Source organism: Oncorhynchus nerka, linkage group LG23, assembly GCF_034236695.1.
Source record: "Oncorhynchus nerka isolate Pitt River linkage group LG23, Oner_Uvic_2.0, whole genome shotgun sequence".
NCBI lineage: Eukaryota > Metazoa > Chordata > Actinopteri > Salmoniformes > Salmonidae > Oncorhynchus > Oncorhynchus nerka.
In genome coordinates, this window is record NC_088418.1 from 60,526,354 (window position 1) to 60,544,460 (window position 18,107).

The 18,107-nt window shown below is 42.5% G+C and overlaps 1 protein-coding gene across 1 annotated transcript in view; it reads right to left on the reverse strand.

Annotated features, from left to right (window-relative positions):
* Positions 1-662: 662 nt before the first annotated feature.
* The window catches only part of LOC115121796 (sortilin-like), a 37,997-nt gene continuing 20,552 nt past the window's right edge, over positions 663-18,107 (reverse strand). Inside the window, exons 11-21 of the mRNA XM_065008377.1 lie at positions 6,231-6,386; positions 5,654-5,754; positions 5,336-5,435; positions 4,695-4,869; positions 3,960-4,153; positions 3,224-3,416; positions 2,661-2,777; positions 2,262-2,388; positions 1,756-1,862; positions 1,463-1,583; positions 663-1,241 (exon numbers count right to left, since the gene is read on the reverse strand). Coding sequence (XP_064864449.1) covers positions 1,227-1,241; positions 1,463-1,583; positions 1,756-1,862; positions 2,262-2,388; positions 2,661-2,777; positions 3,224-3,416; positions 3,960-4,153; positions 4,695-4,869; positions 5,336-5,435; positions 5,654-5,754; positions 6,231-6,386 — 1,406 coding nt within the window. The 3' untranslated portion in view covers positions 663-1,226. The remainder of the gene's footprint in view (positions 1,242-1,462; positions 1,584-1,755; positions 1,863-2,261; positions 2,389-2,660; positions 2,778-3,223; positions 3,417-3,959; positions 4,154-4,694; positions 4,870-5,335; positions 5,436-5,653; positions 5,755-6,230; positions 6,387-18,107) is intronic.

Here is an 18,107-nt window from a genome sequence, read left to right on the forward strand (position 1 = left end):
GCAAAGCATAGACACAAGACTTGGCAAAGACCCTTCGGGAGAGTATATGCTGCACAGCGCCCTCTTGTGTGGGGAGAGTAGTTGAATGAAAAGTGCATCCTTCCTCCTGCATCCGGCAATCATTGATCATTAATTATTACAAGATTATGCAAGGGCACCATCACGTGGCTTTTACCTTTCCAATTATGTCTAATCAACGAGGAAGGAATGATGCACTTTTAAAGAATTCAAACAGGGATTTCATTTGTGGGTGGTCCTGTCCAGAAAGAACAAGTAGAACCCATTGGGGGGAGCCCTAACCCATATGGCACATTGTACAGGTAAGCAATAAGGCAACAAAAACTCCACCTAGGAAGTAAAACAATTAAAGAACATAGACACTTTAGGTGAGGTGCTGACTAACAGAAGGTAATCTATTCAAGTACAAAACAAGTTGATAGTAATCTCTACTTGCTGTGGATCCACTCTACATGTCAAATCAATCATGTGTTATTTGTCACATGCTTCATAAACAACAGGTGTAGACTAACAGTGAAATGCTTATTCACGGGGCCTTTTCCAACAATGCAGAGTTAAAGATAAAGGACTAGAGACATGGGGAATACATTTACAGTGAATAACAGATAACAGTTGATTGTTCCTGCAGAGTAAATACAGAATAATTGAGGTAATCAGGCACTTTATTTCCATTACATCGCTATTGTAACATTACTGTATTGATTTATTAGGAATGCACATTATTCAGGGCCTCATCAAAATACAGACTAGTGAACAGTGGTAACAACAATAATAATAATAATAATAATAATAAATATAGGCCATTTAGTTGACGCTTTTATCCAAATCGAGAATCCAACCCACTATCAATTGCGTTGCAAGCACCATACAAAATTGTGCAAGTTGAAGAAAGTGTTCCACGCATATATAATATCATCAGACAGAGACAAACTGTTAATTCATCAAATACTTCAAAACAGAGCAGTGAAACTTGAAATAAACTCAATTCAACGTCTATTCTACGTTGGTTCAACCAGTGTCCAGTGGGAAGTGTTCTTCGCTCAATAAATAGCTTGGGACATCTGCATACCATCTGCAATTTGTTCCTTACAAACCCTAGACGTCTTTCCATTGAGATGCAACAGGTACATAATACAACAAGTGGAATGTCATGCATCCAAATGGCCAAGCTCTGGAGATCATCGTCAAGATATTTCATCTCATGTTGTTCATTCAATAAGATCCTACAAAACGGGGGGACAACAGAGGGAAGGTATCAATATTTTCCACATTACGTCTTGTAAATGGATGATCGTTCATTTAAAACAATTGACGGGCCAACATGACCATAACGCTGCCCTTAAATGTACAAGTTCACACACATTCAGCCTTTTTGCTATGCACACAAAATGTCCTATAAATCCTAAGTGCCTTTAGCCACCATGTTAAAGCTAATAACACTCACATCATCTGAATCCACTGGAAAGACTGATGTTCCGTTGCTACTGGCGACACTCTCTGGGTCGGCGGCAATGGAGCAGACATCGTCCTGAAGCTGCAGGACAGAGAAGCGATACGTTGGCGCCCTGTAGGGGGCGGAGCAGAGCCACAAGGCATGTCAATATTTAGGACCAGAACGGAAGCAGGCATTTCAATGTGCACTTGTACCTGAGCAGTGTGTCTGAGTTTGTGTGTGTGTGTGTGTTTGTATGAGTGTGTACTTGCATGCTCGTGTGCATAAATGTGTACGAGGCTCACCTATTTCCATAGCCCATTCTCCTTACAGTATAGACAGCAGCGGCAACAGCCACCAGAATGACAATCCCCGATCCAACACAAACTACGATCAACAGCATCTTCTCTCTCTGAAATCCAGACATAGCATTATCATATTTCTGGTCATAATATTCTAAACGCTATAAACCTTTATCATGTGACCCAATGCATCATCTAATATGTGGCGCTGTATTTTCTGATGCGGAAGTACCCAGAGGGTGTAGGCTTTTGTTCCAGCACACCGCTGACACAACTGATTCAACTCATCAACCAGTTATCAAGCCATTGATTGATTGAATCAGGTGTGTTAGTACTGGGCTGGAACAAAACCCAGCTCACAATGTGTGTCTCCCGAGAATGAAGAACACTGTTACATTATGCCCAGGTAAGTCACACCTTTCACACTGTGAGCAATAACAAAAGCACACACACACTCAAAGGAGACCCACACAAGAACTCGCAGATGCACACGCATAGGTCACACTCACCGGGGTTTCAGAATATGGGCTGGCAGTGGGGGGATGACTGGAGTTCCCACAATGCCTGTTGACTGTCTCCTTTATGCGCAGGGGAGTGAAACCTCCCTCACACTTATCACTGGGAACCTTACGGTACCTACACATGGAGACCACATGGTGAACTGTGTGTGTGTGTTTGGTTTGACTATCTTTGTGGGGACCACATTTCGCTGGTCCCCACAAGGAAAAAGGTTAAAAAGGCTTAGGGGTTAAGTTTAGGGTTAGGGATACTATTAGGGTTAGGGGTTAGGAGTTAGGGTTAGGAGTTAAGGTTAGGGGTTAGGGTCAGGAAAAATAGGATTTTCAATGGGAATCAATTGTTTGGTGCCCACAAGGATAATAAAACAAATGTGTGTGTGTCATAATTACCCCGATGTCCTAAGCTCCTCCTCCTCTCCATTTAGACACACCTCCAGGGCGTGGTCTGCAGTGTCCAGTTGTCTCATACACTCTGAGCTGTTCTCATGACGATAGTAACCATAGTCACTGTTGGAAAGGAGAGACATGTTAGGCCATTTCAACCACAGACACAGCATATGCCTTGTTGGTAATGTTATGTTTGGGTCTGCGTTGACTCTGCCTTTGCCTCAAAGGCACAATTAGAGAAAAAAATGCTTTTTTACTATAAATTAAGTAACAGATTGTGCCTTTAAATGGACAACTTTCAACTTCTGGTTTCCTGTATCTGAATGTATCCCTGACTAGAGGGAGAGAATAAAAACCAGGGTTGAATTTATTAGGGCACAACAAAGCATTTTTTTTTTCATCAGACAATAAAAATGAGTGTTTCCTAAGTTCAGGTAGTTCCTTTCTGTTTCAGTTTGTTTTCTTCTGGTTACTACTGAATTACGACCCAGTAGTGTTACGGTCCTCCAGGACCATAACTGAATAGCCTTGTCAGTTTAGACTGGACTACTGACAGTGTTTCTTACCATAGGTAGTCCTCTCTGGTGCAGGGGCAGGGGCTTTTCTGCCTGCTCACCACGTAGTCCCGTCCATTCCTGCAGACGGACAGCTTCCTCAGCCTCCTGAAGGTCTCCTTGTAGCCCAAGACACACCCCTCTGTGGCCAAGTCCCCGCCCTCTGTGGCATGGGCCAACCACTGAACATAGTCCTGGTTACCACCTATAGGAAACCAATGTTAACCAATAGAGAGAGACTATTGAGACTTGCCAATTTTAGTATATATTTATCGATATCAGTATGTTCAATTCCGTTCCTAGTGACCCACAGGGGTGCACACCAAAGGTGGCTTGTGGAAGGATCTATAGGAGGGCAAACTCATTGTAATAGCTGGAATGGAATCAATGGAATGGTATCAAACACATCAAACATATGGAAACCACATATTTGACGACACTCTTTGGGAATTCTCACAATAGAAAGCTAGCTACTGTTTCATTCCTTGTGAAATGTCTGTTGTTGGTTTAATGATTATGATCATTGGAGATATTATATTTGACAACAAACAAATGACTCACAGGGGGAATCTCAATCATCTTTCCTTGATTCCTCGTGACCACTCTCCTTCACCTCCTTCTCAAAAAGCATTGGAGGAGAAGATCCAAGGTTCCTCCCCTCAGACATTCTCCTCCACTGAGTTTTGACAAGGAGACGAGTAGACACAGGACACAAACAATCAAGAAAATATCATTGAGATTCACCCACACTCTCTGGTGAGGAGACTCTGGAAGTCAATGGTGACCACCACCCACATGGGCTGGTGGTCGTCCTCGGGCCGGTAGCCCCACACACTGATGTTCATGGTCTTGGTGCCCGGCTCGGATGTCAGGCCAGCGAAGAAGATGGGCTGCTCTGTAAAGTTGTACACCTTCCAACACTGGCCCTCATCTGTGGAGAACCTGGGGTGATGCACAATGACATACAGGGTCGTTTTCAGTAGTGCACAGAGTCACAAAACGCTTTGCAACGGAAAACTAAAACGAGCCTTTCTATTGGACAAAGTTAAGGTTGATTTCTTTCGTTTGGTGCCTAATGAATACGGCCCTGTATAAACATCTGAATGTGAACGTGCAAGCACACACACACACACACACGCATGAAGTACACAGGATTAAAACACACACATACAGAGTTACCGGATAGTGGACTGCTTATAGACACATTAACAACTTCATAGGGAGAGAAGAGCGGATAGACACACACACACTCCATAGTCAAACACAGACACAGACACACACACAGACACACACACACACACACACACACACACACACACACACACACACACACACACACACACACACACACACACACACACACAAAAAAAACACTCAGGGGATGTCGCTTGGGTGGGGGTGTGAATAAAAAGCATCTTTCTTACACCCAATCTTTCTACATGCCACCGACTGTGTGTGTGTGCGTGCGTGGGGTGTTCAGTACTTGATGGTGTTGATTTGGCCGTCCATGGGGTGGGCCTCCACAGCCACGACGAGCCCCCCAGCGTCCAGGATGCTGTAGTGATGAGGGCCCCTCAGGGATCCCCTCCACTTGTACCCCCCGTCCTCCGACACGTACACGTCAGGCCGTGTTGACGAGATGGAGTCCCCCACACTGCCTGACCGGTCAAAGGGCAGAGGTCATAGAAAGGTCACACACATTCTGGGACAGCTAGAGGGTGGGGGATGTGTCCGAAAGCATGTTCTATCTGTCAGTCATCCGGTCCCAAATGTCTTCCTACCCCTCTGTTTAGCCCTAACCCTCCAATGTTTTCTGACCTGAAGGGCCTGGATAGAGATAACCAGTGTAGTGGAGAAGCTTTCACCATACTGATCTCACATTACTGATCTGCAAACATTAAATGGTAAGGGAACGAATGGGGACTGGGCATATATAGTGCACTATATATGGGATCAGCTTTTTGTAGTGATGACCGAATTATTAGGGGGGGAGAATTTCCTGTGTAGTCTATTCAAGATTCCCTACAATGCTAAATGTAGTGCACAACATCCTGTACCCTACGGTAATACAGAAGTTTCACAATGCAACATGTCTTTGATATGTATGATTGACAGTTTGGTTACCGTGGGCGATGACAAGGCCAACGGCAGTGGGGTCAGAGAGAGGCAGCATGGGAGTGATGCCGTTGTAGCGACTGTATTCACCGTGGATGTGCAAGTTACACTGTCACAAACACACCACACACACGCACATGCACACGCACATGCACACACACACGCACACACACACACACACACACACACACACACACACACACACACACACACACACACACACACACACACACACAAGAATCCAGTGTTCACAATCATATAATAAGCATCAACATACTCTACTCGAGACACTTAATTGTCAGAGGAGGGAATGAAGTTAGTTCTCACATCATTTCTTGAATCCTCACCACACTCAACATTCTGGGGCTTGTTGAGGAGTGTCCACTCTCCCCCTCGGTTGAATGAAATGACTGTCCGAATGCGGCCGTCTGTCAAAAACAATACCCAGGAAAAAACGTTTTAGTTTGGATTAGTAATTAGTAATTCGATTAGTAATTGTCATATTTCTGCCACTAAAAAATACTTGCATTCACACTTTAATCAGCAAGTTGGAACCCCCCCTATAAACTACATGCATTTTATATTGGACAAGTTCAGGTATCAATCAATCAAATGTATTTACAAAGCCCTTTTAACATTGGCAGTTGTCACTAAGTGCTTAAACAGAAACCAGGCCTAAAATCCCAAACAGCAAGCCATGCAGATGTAGAAGCACAGTGGCTTGGAAAAACTCCCTAGAAAGGCCAGAACCATTTGAAGAAACCTAGAGAGGAAGCAGGCTCTGAGGGGTGGCCAGTCCTCTTCTGGCTGTGACGGGTGTAGATTATAAGAGTCCCTCCCCGTTTCGGACTGTTAACGTTCCTAAAGAATACGACCCAGATTGTGTTGATGCGTAGTTGCGTACCCTCCTCCAGTATGTTGGTGAGGTACACTCCTCTCATGGAGGTGACGTTGGTGAAGTCACTCTTCCCTTCCCCACCAAACAGGTGGCGCTCTAGAGACTTAGAGTACAGGATGCCCCGGTCATCTGATGTGTACACGGTCCCAAAGTAGCTTTCCTCTGGAGGATAGAAGACAGTAGAGTATGGTACAATAGAATAGAAAGTCAATAGAATCAGTAGTATAACAGTATGATATAGAAGGAATAGTCATTTATCATTACTCTATCCCGACCCCATGAGACAACACACCCACGGATGGAAGAAATACAGTGTCTTCTGTAGGCTTGGGAACAAACCCAACTGTGCTGACACAGCTCTCTATGAGTCGGCATAGTAATGAGGGGCTGTAAACATCAATAAATGGTGTCAAGAACCCTCCTGACATCAAAGATGTAGAAACAACTTACGTCAGCACTTAGTGGTAAATAGTATGCATATAACCTTCTGGCCTTAAAATCCCTTTATACCATGTGTTGTGTGTGTGTGTGGGGGTGTGTGTGTGTGTGTGTGTGTGTGTGTGTACCCTGATGCCCAGAGCTGTGTCTGCTGTTATTCTAGCCTATCAATGTGTCTATCTACCTCTAACCTTCCCCCACTCAGATAAAACCCCTCCTTCTTATCTTCTCCATTCAGCTGAATGGCACAAACGCCTCGGCCCCCCACCCATAGACACCTAGTGTATGTACTGACACAGAAGACACACACAGACACACACAGCCTGTATGATTTGTCAGCAATACTGAGAACTTGTGAAACCAGTCGTTCCCTCTTTCTTTCTAACAAACTCAAGCTTTTCCATTGCAGCAAGCAGGGTAGTAGAACTGATACAGACATATCAGGATTAGTAGGACTGAGACAGACATACCAGGATTAGAGTTAGTAGGACTGAGACAGACATATCAGGGTTAGAGTTAGTAGGACTGAGACAGACATATCAGGGTTAGTAGGACTGAGACAGACATATCAGGGTTAGAGTTAGTAGGACTGAGACAGACATATAAGGGTTAGTAGGACTGAGACAGACATATGAGGATTAGAGTTAGTAGGACTGAGACAGACATATCAGGGTTAGAGTTAGTAGGACTGAGAGAGACATATCAGGGTTAGAGTTAGTAGGACTGAGACAGACATATCAGGGTTAGAGTTAGCAGAACTGAGACAGACATATCAGAGTTAGTAGAACTGAGACAGACATATCAGGATTAGAGTTAGTAGAACTGAGACAGACATATCAGGGTTAGAGTTAGTAGGACTGAGAGAGACATATCAGGATTAGAGTTAGTAGGACTGAGACAAACAAATCAGGATTAGAGTTAGTGGGACTGAGACAGACATATCAGGGTTAGCAGGACTGAGACAGACATATCAGGATTAGAGTTAGTAGGACTGAGACAGACATATCAGGGTTAGTAGAACTGAGACAGACATATCAGGATTAGAGTTACTAGGACTGAGACAGACATTTCAGGGTTAGAGTTAGCAGAACTGAGACAGACATATCAGAGTTAGTAGAACTGAGACAGACAGATCAGGGGTAGAGTTAGTAGAACTGAGACAGATATATCAGGGTTAGAGTTAGTAGAACTGAGACAGACATATCAGGATTAGAGTTAGTAGGACTGAGACAGACAAATCAGGATTAGAGTTAGTAGGACTGAGACAGACATATCAGGGATAGCAGGACTGAGACAGACATATCAGGATTAGAGTTAGTAGGACTGAGACAGACATATCAGGGTTAGTAGAACTGAGACAGACATATCAGGATTAGAGTTACTAGGACTGAGAGACATTTCAGGGTTAGAGTTAGCAGAACTGAGACAGACATATCAGAGTTAGTAGAACTGAGACAGACAGATCAGGGGTAGAGTTAGTAGAACTGAGACAGACATATCAGGGTTAGAGTTAGTAGAACTGAGACAGACATATCAGGATTAGAGTTAGTAGAACTGAGAGAGACATATCAGGATTAGAGTTAGTAGAACTGAGACAGACATATCAGGATTAGAGTTAGTAGGACTGAGACAGACATATCAGGATTAGAGTTAGTAGGACTGAGACAGACAAATCAGGATTAGAGTTAGTGGGACTGAGACAGACATATCAGGGTTAGAGTTAGTGGGACTGAGACAGACATATCAGGGTTAGCAGGATTGAGACAGACATATCAGGATTAGAGTTAGTAGGACTGAGACAGACATATCAGGATTAGAGTTAGTAGGACTGAGACAGACATCATGATTAGAGTTAGTAGGACTGAGACAGACATATCAGGATTAGAGTTAGTAGGACTGAGACAGACATATAAGGGTTAGTAGGACTGAGACAGACATATCAGAGTTCGAGTTATTAGGACTGAGACAGACATATCAGGGTTAGAGTTAGTAGGACTGAGACAGACATATCAGGGTTAGAGTTAGTAGGACTCAGACAGACATATCAGGGTTAGAGTTAGCAGAACTGAGACAGACATATCAGAGTTCGTAGAACTGAGACAGACATATCAGGGTTAGAGTTAGTAGGACTGAGAGAGACATATCCCGGATAGAGTTAGTAGGACTGAGACAGACATATAAGGATTAGTAGAACTGAGACAGACATATCAGGATTAGAGTTACTAGGACTGAGACAGACATATCAGGGTTAGAGTTAGCAGAACTGAGACAGACATATCAGAGTTTGTAGAACTGAGACAGACATATCAGGGGTAGAGTTAGTAGAACTGAGACAGATATATCAGGGTTAGAGTTAGTAGAACTGAGACAGACATATCAGGATTAGAGTTAGTAGGACTGAGACAGACAAATCAGGATTAGAGTTAGTAGGACTGAGACAGACATATCAGGGATAGCAGGACTGAGACAGACATATCAGGATTAGAGTTAGTAGGACTGAGACAGACATATCAGGGTTAGTAGAACTGAGACAGACATATCAGGATTAGAGTTACTAGGACTGAGAGACATTTCAGGGTTAGAGTTAGCAGAACTGAGACAGACATATCAGAGTTAGTAGAACTGAGACAGACAGATCAGGGGTAGAGTTAGTAGAACTGAGACAGACATATCAGGGTTAGAGTTAGTAGAACTGAGACAGACATATCAGGATTAGAGTTAGTAGAACTGAGAGAGACATATCAGGATTAGAGTTAGTAGAACTGAGACAGACATATCAGGATTAGAGTTAGTAGGACTGAGACAGACATATCAGGATTAGAGTTAGTAGGACTGAGACAGACAAATCAGGATTAGAGTTAGTGGGACTGAGACAGACATATCAGGGTTAGAGTTAGTGGGACTGAGACAGACATATCAGGGTTAGCAGGATTGAGACAGACATATCAGGATTAGAGTTAGTAGGACTGAGACAGACATATCAGGATTAGAGTTAGTAGGACTGAGACAGACATCATGATTAGAGTTAGTAGGACTGAGACAGACATATCAGGATTAGAGTTAGTAGGACTGAGACAGACATATAAGGGTTAGTAGGACTGAGACAGACATATCAGAGTTCGAGTTATTAGGACTGAGACAGACATATCAGGGTTAGAGTTAGTAGGACTGAGACAGACATATCAGGGTTAGAGTTAGTAGGACTCAGACAGACATATCAGGGTTAGAGTTAGCAGAACTGAGACAGACATATCAGAGTTCGTAGAACTGAGACAGACATATCAGGGTTAGAGTTAGTAGGACTGAGAGAGACATATCCCGGATAGAGTTAGTAGGACTGAGACAGACATATAAGGATTAGTAGAACTGAGACAGACATATCAGGATTAGAGTTACTAGGACTGAGACAGACATATCAGGGTTAGAGTTAGCAGAACTGAGACAGACATATCAGAGTTTGTAGAACTGAGACAGACATATCAGGGTTAGAGTTAGTAGGACTGAGACAGACATATCAGGATTACAGTTAGTAGGACAGAGACAGACAAATCAGGATTAGAGTTAGTAGAACTGAGAGAGACATATCAGGATTAGAGTTAGTAGGACTGAGACAGACATATCAGGATTAGAGTTAGTAGAACTGAGACAGACATATCATGATTAGAGTTAGTAGGACTGAGACAGACATATCAGGGTTAGAGTTAGTAGAACTGAGACAGACATATCAGGATTAGAGTTACTAGGACTGAGACAGACATATCAGGGTTAGAGTTAGCAGAACTGAGACAGACATATCAGAGTTTGTAGAACTGAGACAGACATATCAGGGTTAGAGTTAGTAGGACTGAGACAGACATATCAGGATTACAGTTAGTAGGACAGAGACAGACAAATCAGGATTAGAGTTAGTAGAACTGAGACAGACATATCAGGATTAGAGTTAGTAGGACTGAGACAGACATATCAGGATTAGAGTTAGTAGAACTGAGACAGACATATCATGATTAGAGTTAGTAGGACTGAGACAGACATATCAGGGTTAGAGTTAGTAGAACTGAGACAGACATATCAGGATTAGAGTTAGTAGAACTGAGACAGACATATCAGGATTAGAGTTAGTAGGTCTGAGAGAGACATATCCCGGATAGAGTTAGTAGGACTGAGACAGACATATCAGGATTAGAGTTAGTAGGACTGAGACAGACAAATCAGGATTAGAGTTAGTAGGACTGAGACAGACATATCAGGGTTAGTAGAACTGAGACAGACATATCAGGATTAGAGTTACTAGGACTGAGACATACATATCAAGGTTAGAGTTCGTAGAACTGAGACAGACATATCAGGGTTAGTAGGACTGAGACAGACATATCCGGGTTAGAGTTAGTAGGACTGAGACAGACATATCAGGGTTACAGTTCGTAGAACTGAGACAGACATATCAGGGTTAGTAGGACTGAGACAGACATATCCGGGTTAGAGTTAGTAGGACTGAGACAGACATATCAGGGTTAGAGTTCGTAGAACTGAGACAGACATATCAGGGTTAGAGTTAGTAGGACTGAGACAGACATATCAGGGTTAGAGTTAGTAGGACAGAGACAGACATCAGGATTAGTAGAACTGAGACAGACATATCAGGATTAGAGTTAGTAGGACTGAGACAGACATATCAGGGTTAGAGTTAGTAGGACTGAGACAGACATATCAGGATTAGAGTTAGTAGGACTGAGACAGACATATCAGGGTTAGAGTTAGTAGGACTGAGACAGACATATCAGGATTAGAGTTAGTAGGACTGAGACAGACATATCAGGATTAGAGTTAGTAGGACTGAGACAGACATATCAGGGTTAGAGTTAGTAGGACTGAGACAGACATATCAGGATTAGAGTTAGTAGGACTGAGACAGACATATCAGGGTTAGTAGGACTGAGACAGACATATCAGGATTAGAGTTAGTAGGACTGAGACAGACATATCAGGGTTAGGTTAGTAGAGACAGACATATCAGGACTTAGAGACAGACATATCAGACTGAGACAGACATATCAGGGTTAGAGTTAGTAGGACTGAGACAGACATATCAGGATTAGAGTTAGTAGGACTGAGACAGACATATCAGGGTTAGAGACAGACATTAGTAGACTGAGACAGACATATCAGGGTTAGAGTTAGTAGGACTGAGACAGACATATCAGGGTTAGAGTTAGTAGGACTGAGACAGACATATCAGGGTTAGTTGAGACATATCAGGATTAGTTAGTAGGACTGAGACAGACATATCAGGATTAGAGTTAGTAGGACTGAGACAGACATATTAGGGTTAGAGTTAGTAGAACTGAGACAGACATATCAGGGTCAGAGTTAGTAGAACTGAGACAGACATATCAGGGTTAGAGTTAGTAGAACTGAGACAGACATATCAGGGTTAGAGTTAGTAGGACTGAGACAGACATATCAGGGTTAGAGTTAGTAGACTGAGACAGACATATCAGGGTTAGAGTTAGTAGGACTGAGACAGACATATCAGGATTAGAGTTAGTAGGACTGAGACAGACATATCAGGGTTAGAGTTAGTAGGACTGAGACAGACTATCAGGGTTAGTAGAACTGAGACAGACATATCAGGGTTAGAGTTAGTAGGACTGAGACAGACATATCAGGGTTAGAGTTCGTAGAACTGAGACAGACATATCAGGGTTAGTAGGACTGAGACAGACATATCAGGGTTAGAGTTAGTAGGACTGAGACAGACATATCAGGGTTAGAGTTAGTAGGACTGAGACAGACATATCAGGATTAGAGTTAGTAGGACTGAGACAGACATATCAGGGTTAGAGACTGAGACAGACATATCAGGGTTAGAGTTAGTAGGACTGAGACAGACATATCAGGGTTAGTAGAACTGAGACAGACATATCAGGGTTAGAGTTAGTAGGACTGAGACAGACATATCAGGATTAGAGTTAGTAGGACTGAGACAGACATATCAGGGTTAGAGTTAGTAGGACTGAGACAGACATATCAGGATTAGAGTTAGTAGGACTGAGACAGACATATCAGGGTTAGAGTTATCAGGGTTAGTAGAACTGAGACAGACATATCATATCAGGGGTTAGAGTTAGTAGGACTGAGAGACATATCATATCAGGGTTAGAGTTAGTAGGACTGAGACAGACATATCAGGGTTAGAGTTAGTAGGACTGAGACAGACATATCAGGGTTAGAGTTAGTAGGACTGAGACAGACATATCAGGGTTAGAGTTAGTAGGACTGAGACAGACATATCAGGGTTAGTAGAGACTGAGACTGAGACAGACATATCAGGAGTTAGTAGGACTGAGACAGACATATCAGGGTTAGAGTTAGTAGGACTGAGACAGACATATCAGGATTAGAGTTAGTAGGACTGAGAGGACTGAGACAGACATATCAGTAGGACTGAGACAGACATATCAGGGTTAGAGTTAGTAGGACTGAGACAGACATATCAGGGTTAGAGTTAGTGAGAGACATATCTGAGACAGACATATCAGGATTAGAGTTAGTAGGACTGAGACAGACATATCAGGATTAGGTTAGTAGGACTGAGACAGACATATCAGGGTTAGAGTTGAGACAGACATATCAGACTGAGACAGACATATCAGGGTTAGAGTTAGTAGACTGAGACAGACATATCAGGGTTAGAGTTAGTAGAACTGAGACAGACATATCAGGGTTAGTTAGTAGAACTGAGACAGACATATCAGGGTTAGTAGAACTGAGACAGACATATCAGGATTAGAGTTAGTAGGACTGAGACAGACATATCAGGGTTAGAGTTAGTAGAACTGAGACAGACATATCAGGGTTAGTAGAACTGAGACAGACATATCAGGGTTAGTAGAACTGAGACAGACATATCAGGATTAGAGTTAGTAGAACTGAGACAGACATATCAGGGTTAGAGACATATCAGGGACTGAACTGAGACAGACATATCAGACATATCAGGGTTAGAGTTAGTAGAACTGAGACAGACATATCAGGGTTAGAGTTAGTAGAGAGACAGACATATCAGGATTAGAGTTAGTAGGACTGAGACAGACATATCAGGGTTAGAGTTAGTAGGACTGAGACAGACATATCAGGATTAGAGTTAGTAGAACTGAGACAGACATATCAGGATTAGAGTTAGTAGGACTGAGACAGACATATCAGGGTTAGAGTTAGTAGAACTGAGACAGACATATCAGGATTAGAGTTAGTAGGACTGAGACAGACATATCAGGGTTAGAGTTAGTAGGACTGAGACAGACATATCAGGGTTAGTAGAACTGAGACAGACATATCAGGATTAGAGTTACTAGGACTGAGACAGACATATCAGGGTTAGAGTTAGTAGAACTGAGACAGGCATATCAGGGTTAGTAGAACTGAGACAGACATAGGAGACATATCAGGAGAGTTAGTAGGACTGAGACAGACATATCAGGGTTAGAGTTAGTAGAACTGAGACAGACATATCAGGGTTAGTAGGACTGAGACAGACATATCAGGGTTAGAGTTAGTAGGACTGAGACAGACATATCAGGGTTAGAGTTAGTAGAACTGAGACAGACATATCAGGATTAGAGTTAGTAGGACTGAGACAGACATATCAGGGTTAGAGTTAGTAGGACTGAGACAGACATATCAGGGTTAGAGTTAGTAGGACTGAGACAGACATATCAGGGTTAGAGTTAGTAGGACTGAGACAGACATATCAGGATTAGAGTTAGTAGGACTGAGACAGACATATCAGGGTTAGAGTTAGTAGGACTGAGACAGACATATCAGGATTAGAGTTAGTAGGACTGAGACAGACATATCAGGGTTAGAGTTAGTAGGACTGAGACAGACATATCAGGATTAGAGTTAGTAGGACTGAGACAGACATATCAGGATTAGAGTTAGTAGGACTGAGGCAGAAATATCAGGGTTAGTAGGACTGAGACAGACATATCAGACTGAGACAGACATATCAGACTGAGACAGACATATCAGGGTTATAGTTAGTAGGACTGAGACAGACATATCAGGGTTAGTAGAACTGAGACAGACATATCAGGGTTAGTAGAACTGAGACAGACATATCAGGATTAGTAGAACTGAGACAGACATATCAGGGTTAGTAGAACTGAGACAGACATATCAGGGTTAGTAGAACTGAGAAAGACATATCAGGATTAGAGTTAGTAGAACTGAGACAGACATATCAGGGTTAGTAGAACTGAGACAGACATATCAGGGTTAGTAGAACTGAGACAGACATATCAGGGTTAGAGTTAGTAGAACTGAGACAGACATATCAGGGTTAGTAGAACTGAGACAGACATATCAGGGTTAGAGTTAGTAGAACTGAGACAGACATATCAGGGTTAGAGTTAGTAGAACTGAGACAGACATATCAGGGTTAGTAGAACTGAGACAGACATATCAGGGACAGACATATCAGGATTAGAGTTAGTAGAACTGAGACAGACATATCAGGATTAGAGTTAGTAGGACTGAGACAGACATATCAGGGTTAGTTAGAACTGAGACATATCAGACTGATATCAGGGTTAGAGTTAGTAGGACTGAGACAGACATATCAGGGTTATTAGTTAGTAGGACTGAGACAGACATATCAGGGTTAGAGTTAGACAGAACTGAGACAGACATATCAGGGTTATTAGTAGAACTGAGACAGACATATCAGGGTTAGTTAGACTGAGACAGACATATCAGGGTTAGAGTTAGAGGACTGAGACAGACATATCAGGGTTAGAGTTAGTAGAACTGAGACAGACATATCAGGGTTAGAGTTAGTAGGACTGAGACAGACATATCAGGGTTAGAGTTAGTAGAACTGAGACAGACATATCAGGGTCAGAGTTAGTAGAACTGAGACAGACATATCAGGGTTAGAGTTAGTAGGACTCAGACAGACATATCAGGATTAGACAGACATATCAGTTAGTAGAACTGAGAGAGACATATCAGGATTAGAGTTAGTAGGACTGAGACAGACATATCAGGGTTAGAGTTAGTAGGACAGAGACAGACAAATCAGGATTAGAGTTAGTAGAACTGAGAGAGACATATCAGGATTAGAGTTAGTAGGACTGAGACAGACATATCAGGGTTAGAGTTAGTAGAACTGAGACAGACATATCAGGATTAGAGTTAGTAGGACTGAGAGAGACATATCCCGGATAGAGTTAGTAGGACTGAGACAGACATATCAGGATTAGAGTTAGTAGGACTGAGACAGACATATCAGGGTTAGAGTTAGTAGGACTGAGACAGACATATCAGGATTAGAGTTAGTAGGACTGAGACAGACATATCAGGGTTAGAGTTAGTAGGACTGAGACAGACATATCAGGGTTAGAGTTAGTAGAACTGAGACAGACATATCAGGATTAGAGTTAGTAGGACTGAGACAGACATATCAGGATTAGAGTTAGTAGGACTGAGACAGACATATCAGGGTTAGTAGGACTGAGACAGACATATCAGGGTTAGAGTTAGTAGGACTGAGACAGACATATCAGGATTAGAGTTAGTAGGACTGAGACAGACATATCAGGGTTAGAGTTAGTAGGACTGAGACAGACATATCAGGGTTAGTAGAACTGAGACAGACATATCAGAACTGAGACAGACATATCAGGGTTAGAGTTAGTAGGACTGAGACAGACATATCAGGGTTAGAGTTAGTAGAACTGAGACAGACATATCAGGGTTAGTAGAACTGAGACAGACATAGTTAGAACTGAGACAGACATATCAGGGTTAGAGTTAGTAGAACTGAGACAGACATATCAGGGTTAGTAGAACTGAGAAAGACATATCAGGATTAGAGTTAGTAGAACTGAGACAGACATATCAGGGTTAGTAGAACTGAGACAGACATATCAGGGTTAGTAGAACTGAGACAGACATATCAGGGTTAGAGTTAGTAGAACTGAGACAGACATATCAGGGTGAGTAGAACTGAGACAGACATATCAGGGTTAGAGTTAGTAGAACTGAGACAGACATATCAGGGTTAGAGTTAGTAGGACTGAGACAGACATATCAGGGTTAGAGTTAGTAGAACTGAGACAGACATATCAGGGTTAGAGTTAGTAGAACTGAGACAGACATATCAGGGTTAGAGTTAGTAGAACTGAGACAGACATATCAGGGTTAGAGTTAGTAGGACTGAGACAGACATATCAGGGTTAGAGTTAGTAGAACTGAGACAGACATATCAGGGTTAGAGTTAGTAGGACTGAGACAGACATATCAGGGTTACATATAGGACTGAGACAGACATTAGGGTTAGTTAGTAGGACTGAGACAGACATATCAGGGTTAGAGTTAGTAGGACTGAGACAGACATATCAGGGTTAGAGTTAGTAGGACTGAGACAGACATATCAGGGTTAGAGTTAGTAGGACTGAGACAGACATATCAGGGTTAGAGTTAGTAGAACTGACATATCAGGGTTAGAGACAGACATATCAGGGTTAGAGTTAGTAGGACTGAGACAGACATATCAGGGTTAGAGTTAGTAGAACTGAGACAGACATATCAGGGTTAGAGTAGTAGGACTGAGACAGACATATCAGGGTTAGAGTTAGTAGAACTGAGACAGACATATCAGGGTTAGTAGACAGTTAGTAGTAGAACTGAGACAGACATATCAGGGTGAGTAGAACTGAGACAGACATATCAGGGTTAGAGTTAGTAGAACTGAGACAGACATATCAGGGTTAGAGTTAGTAGGACTGAGACAGACATATCAGGGTTAGAGTTAGTAGAACTGAGACAGACATATCAGGGTTAGAGTTAGTAGAACTGAGACAGACATATCAGGGTTAGTAGAACTGAGACAGACATAGGACTAGAACTGAGACAGACATATCAGGGTTAGAGTTAGTAGAACTGAGACAGACATATCAGGGTTAGAGTTAGTAGAACTGAGACAGACATATCAGGGTTAGTAGAACTGAGACAGACATATCAGGGTTAGAGTTAGTAGAACTGAGACAGACATATCAGGGTGAGTAGAACTGAGACAGACATATCAGGGTTAGAGTTAGTAGAACTGAGACAGACATCAGGATTAGAGTTAGTGGCACTGAGACAGACATATCAGGGTTAGTAGAACTGAGACAGACATATCAGGGTTAAGGTTAGTAGGACTGAGACAGACATATCAGGGTTAGAGTTAGTAGGACTGAGACAGACATATCAGGGTTAGAGTTCGTAGAACTGAGACAGACATATCAGGGTTAGTAGGACTGAGACAGACATATCAGGGTTAGAGTTAGTAGAACTGAGACAGACATATCAGGGTTAGAGTTAGTAGAACTGAGACAGACATATCAGGGTTAGAGTTAGTAGGACTGAGACAGACATATCAGGGTTAGTAGAACTGAGACA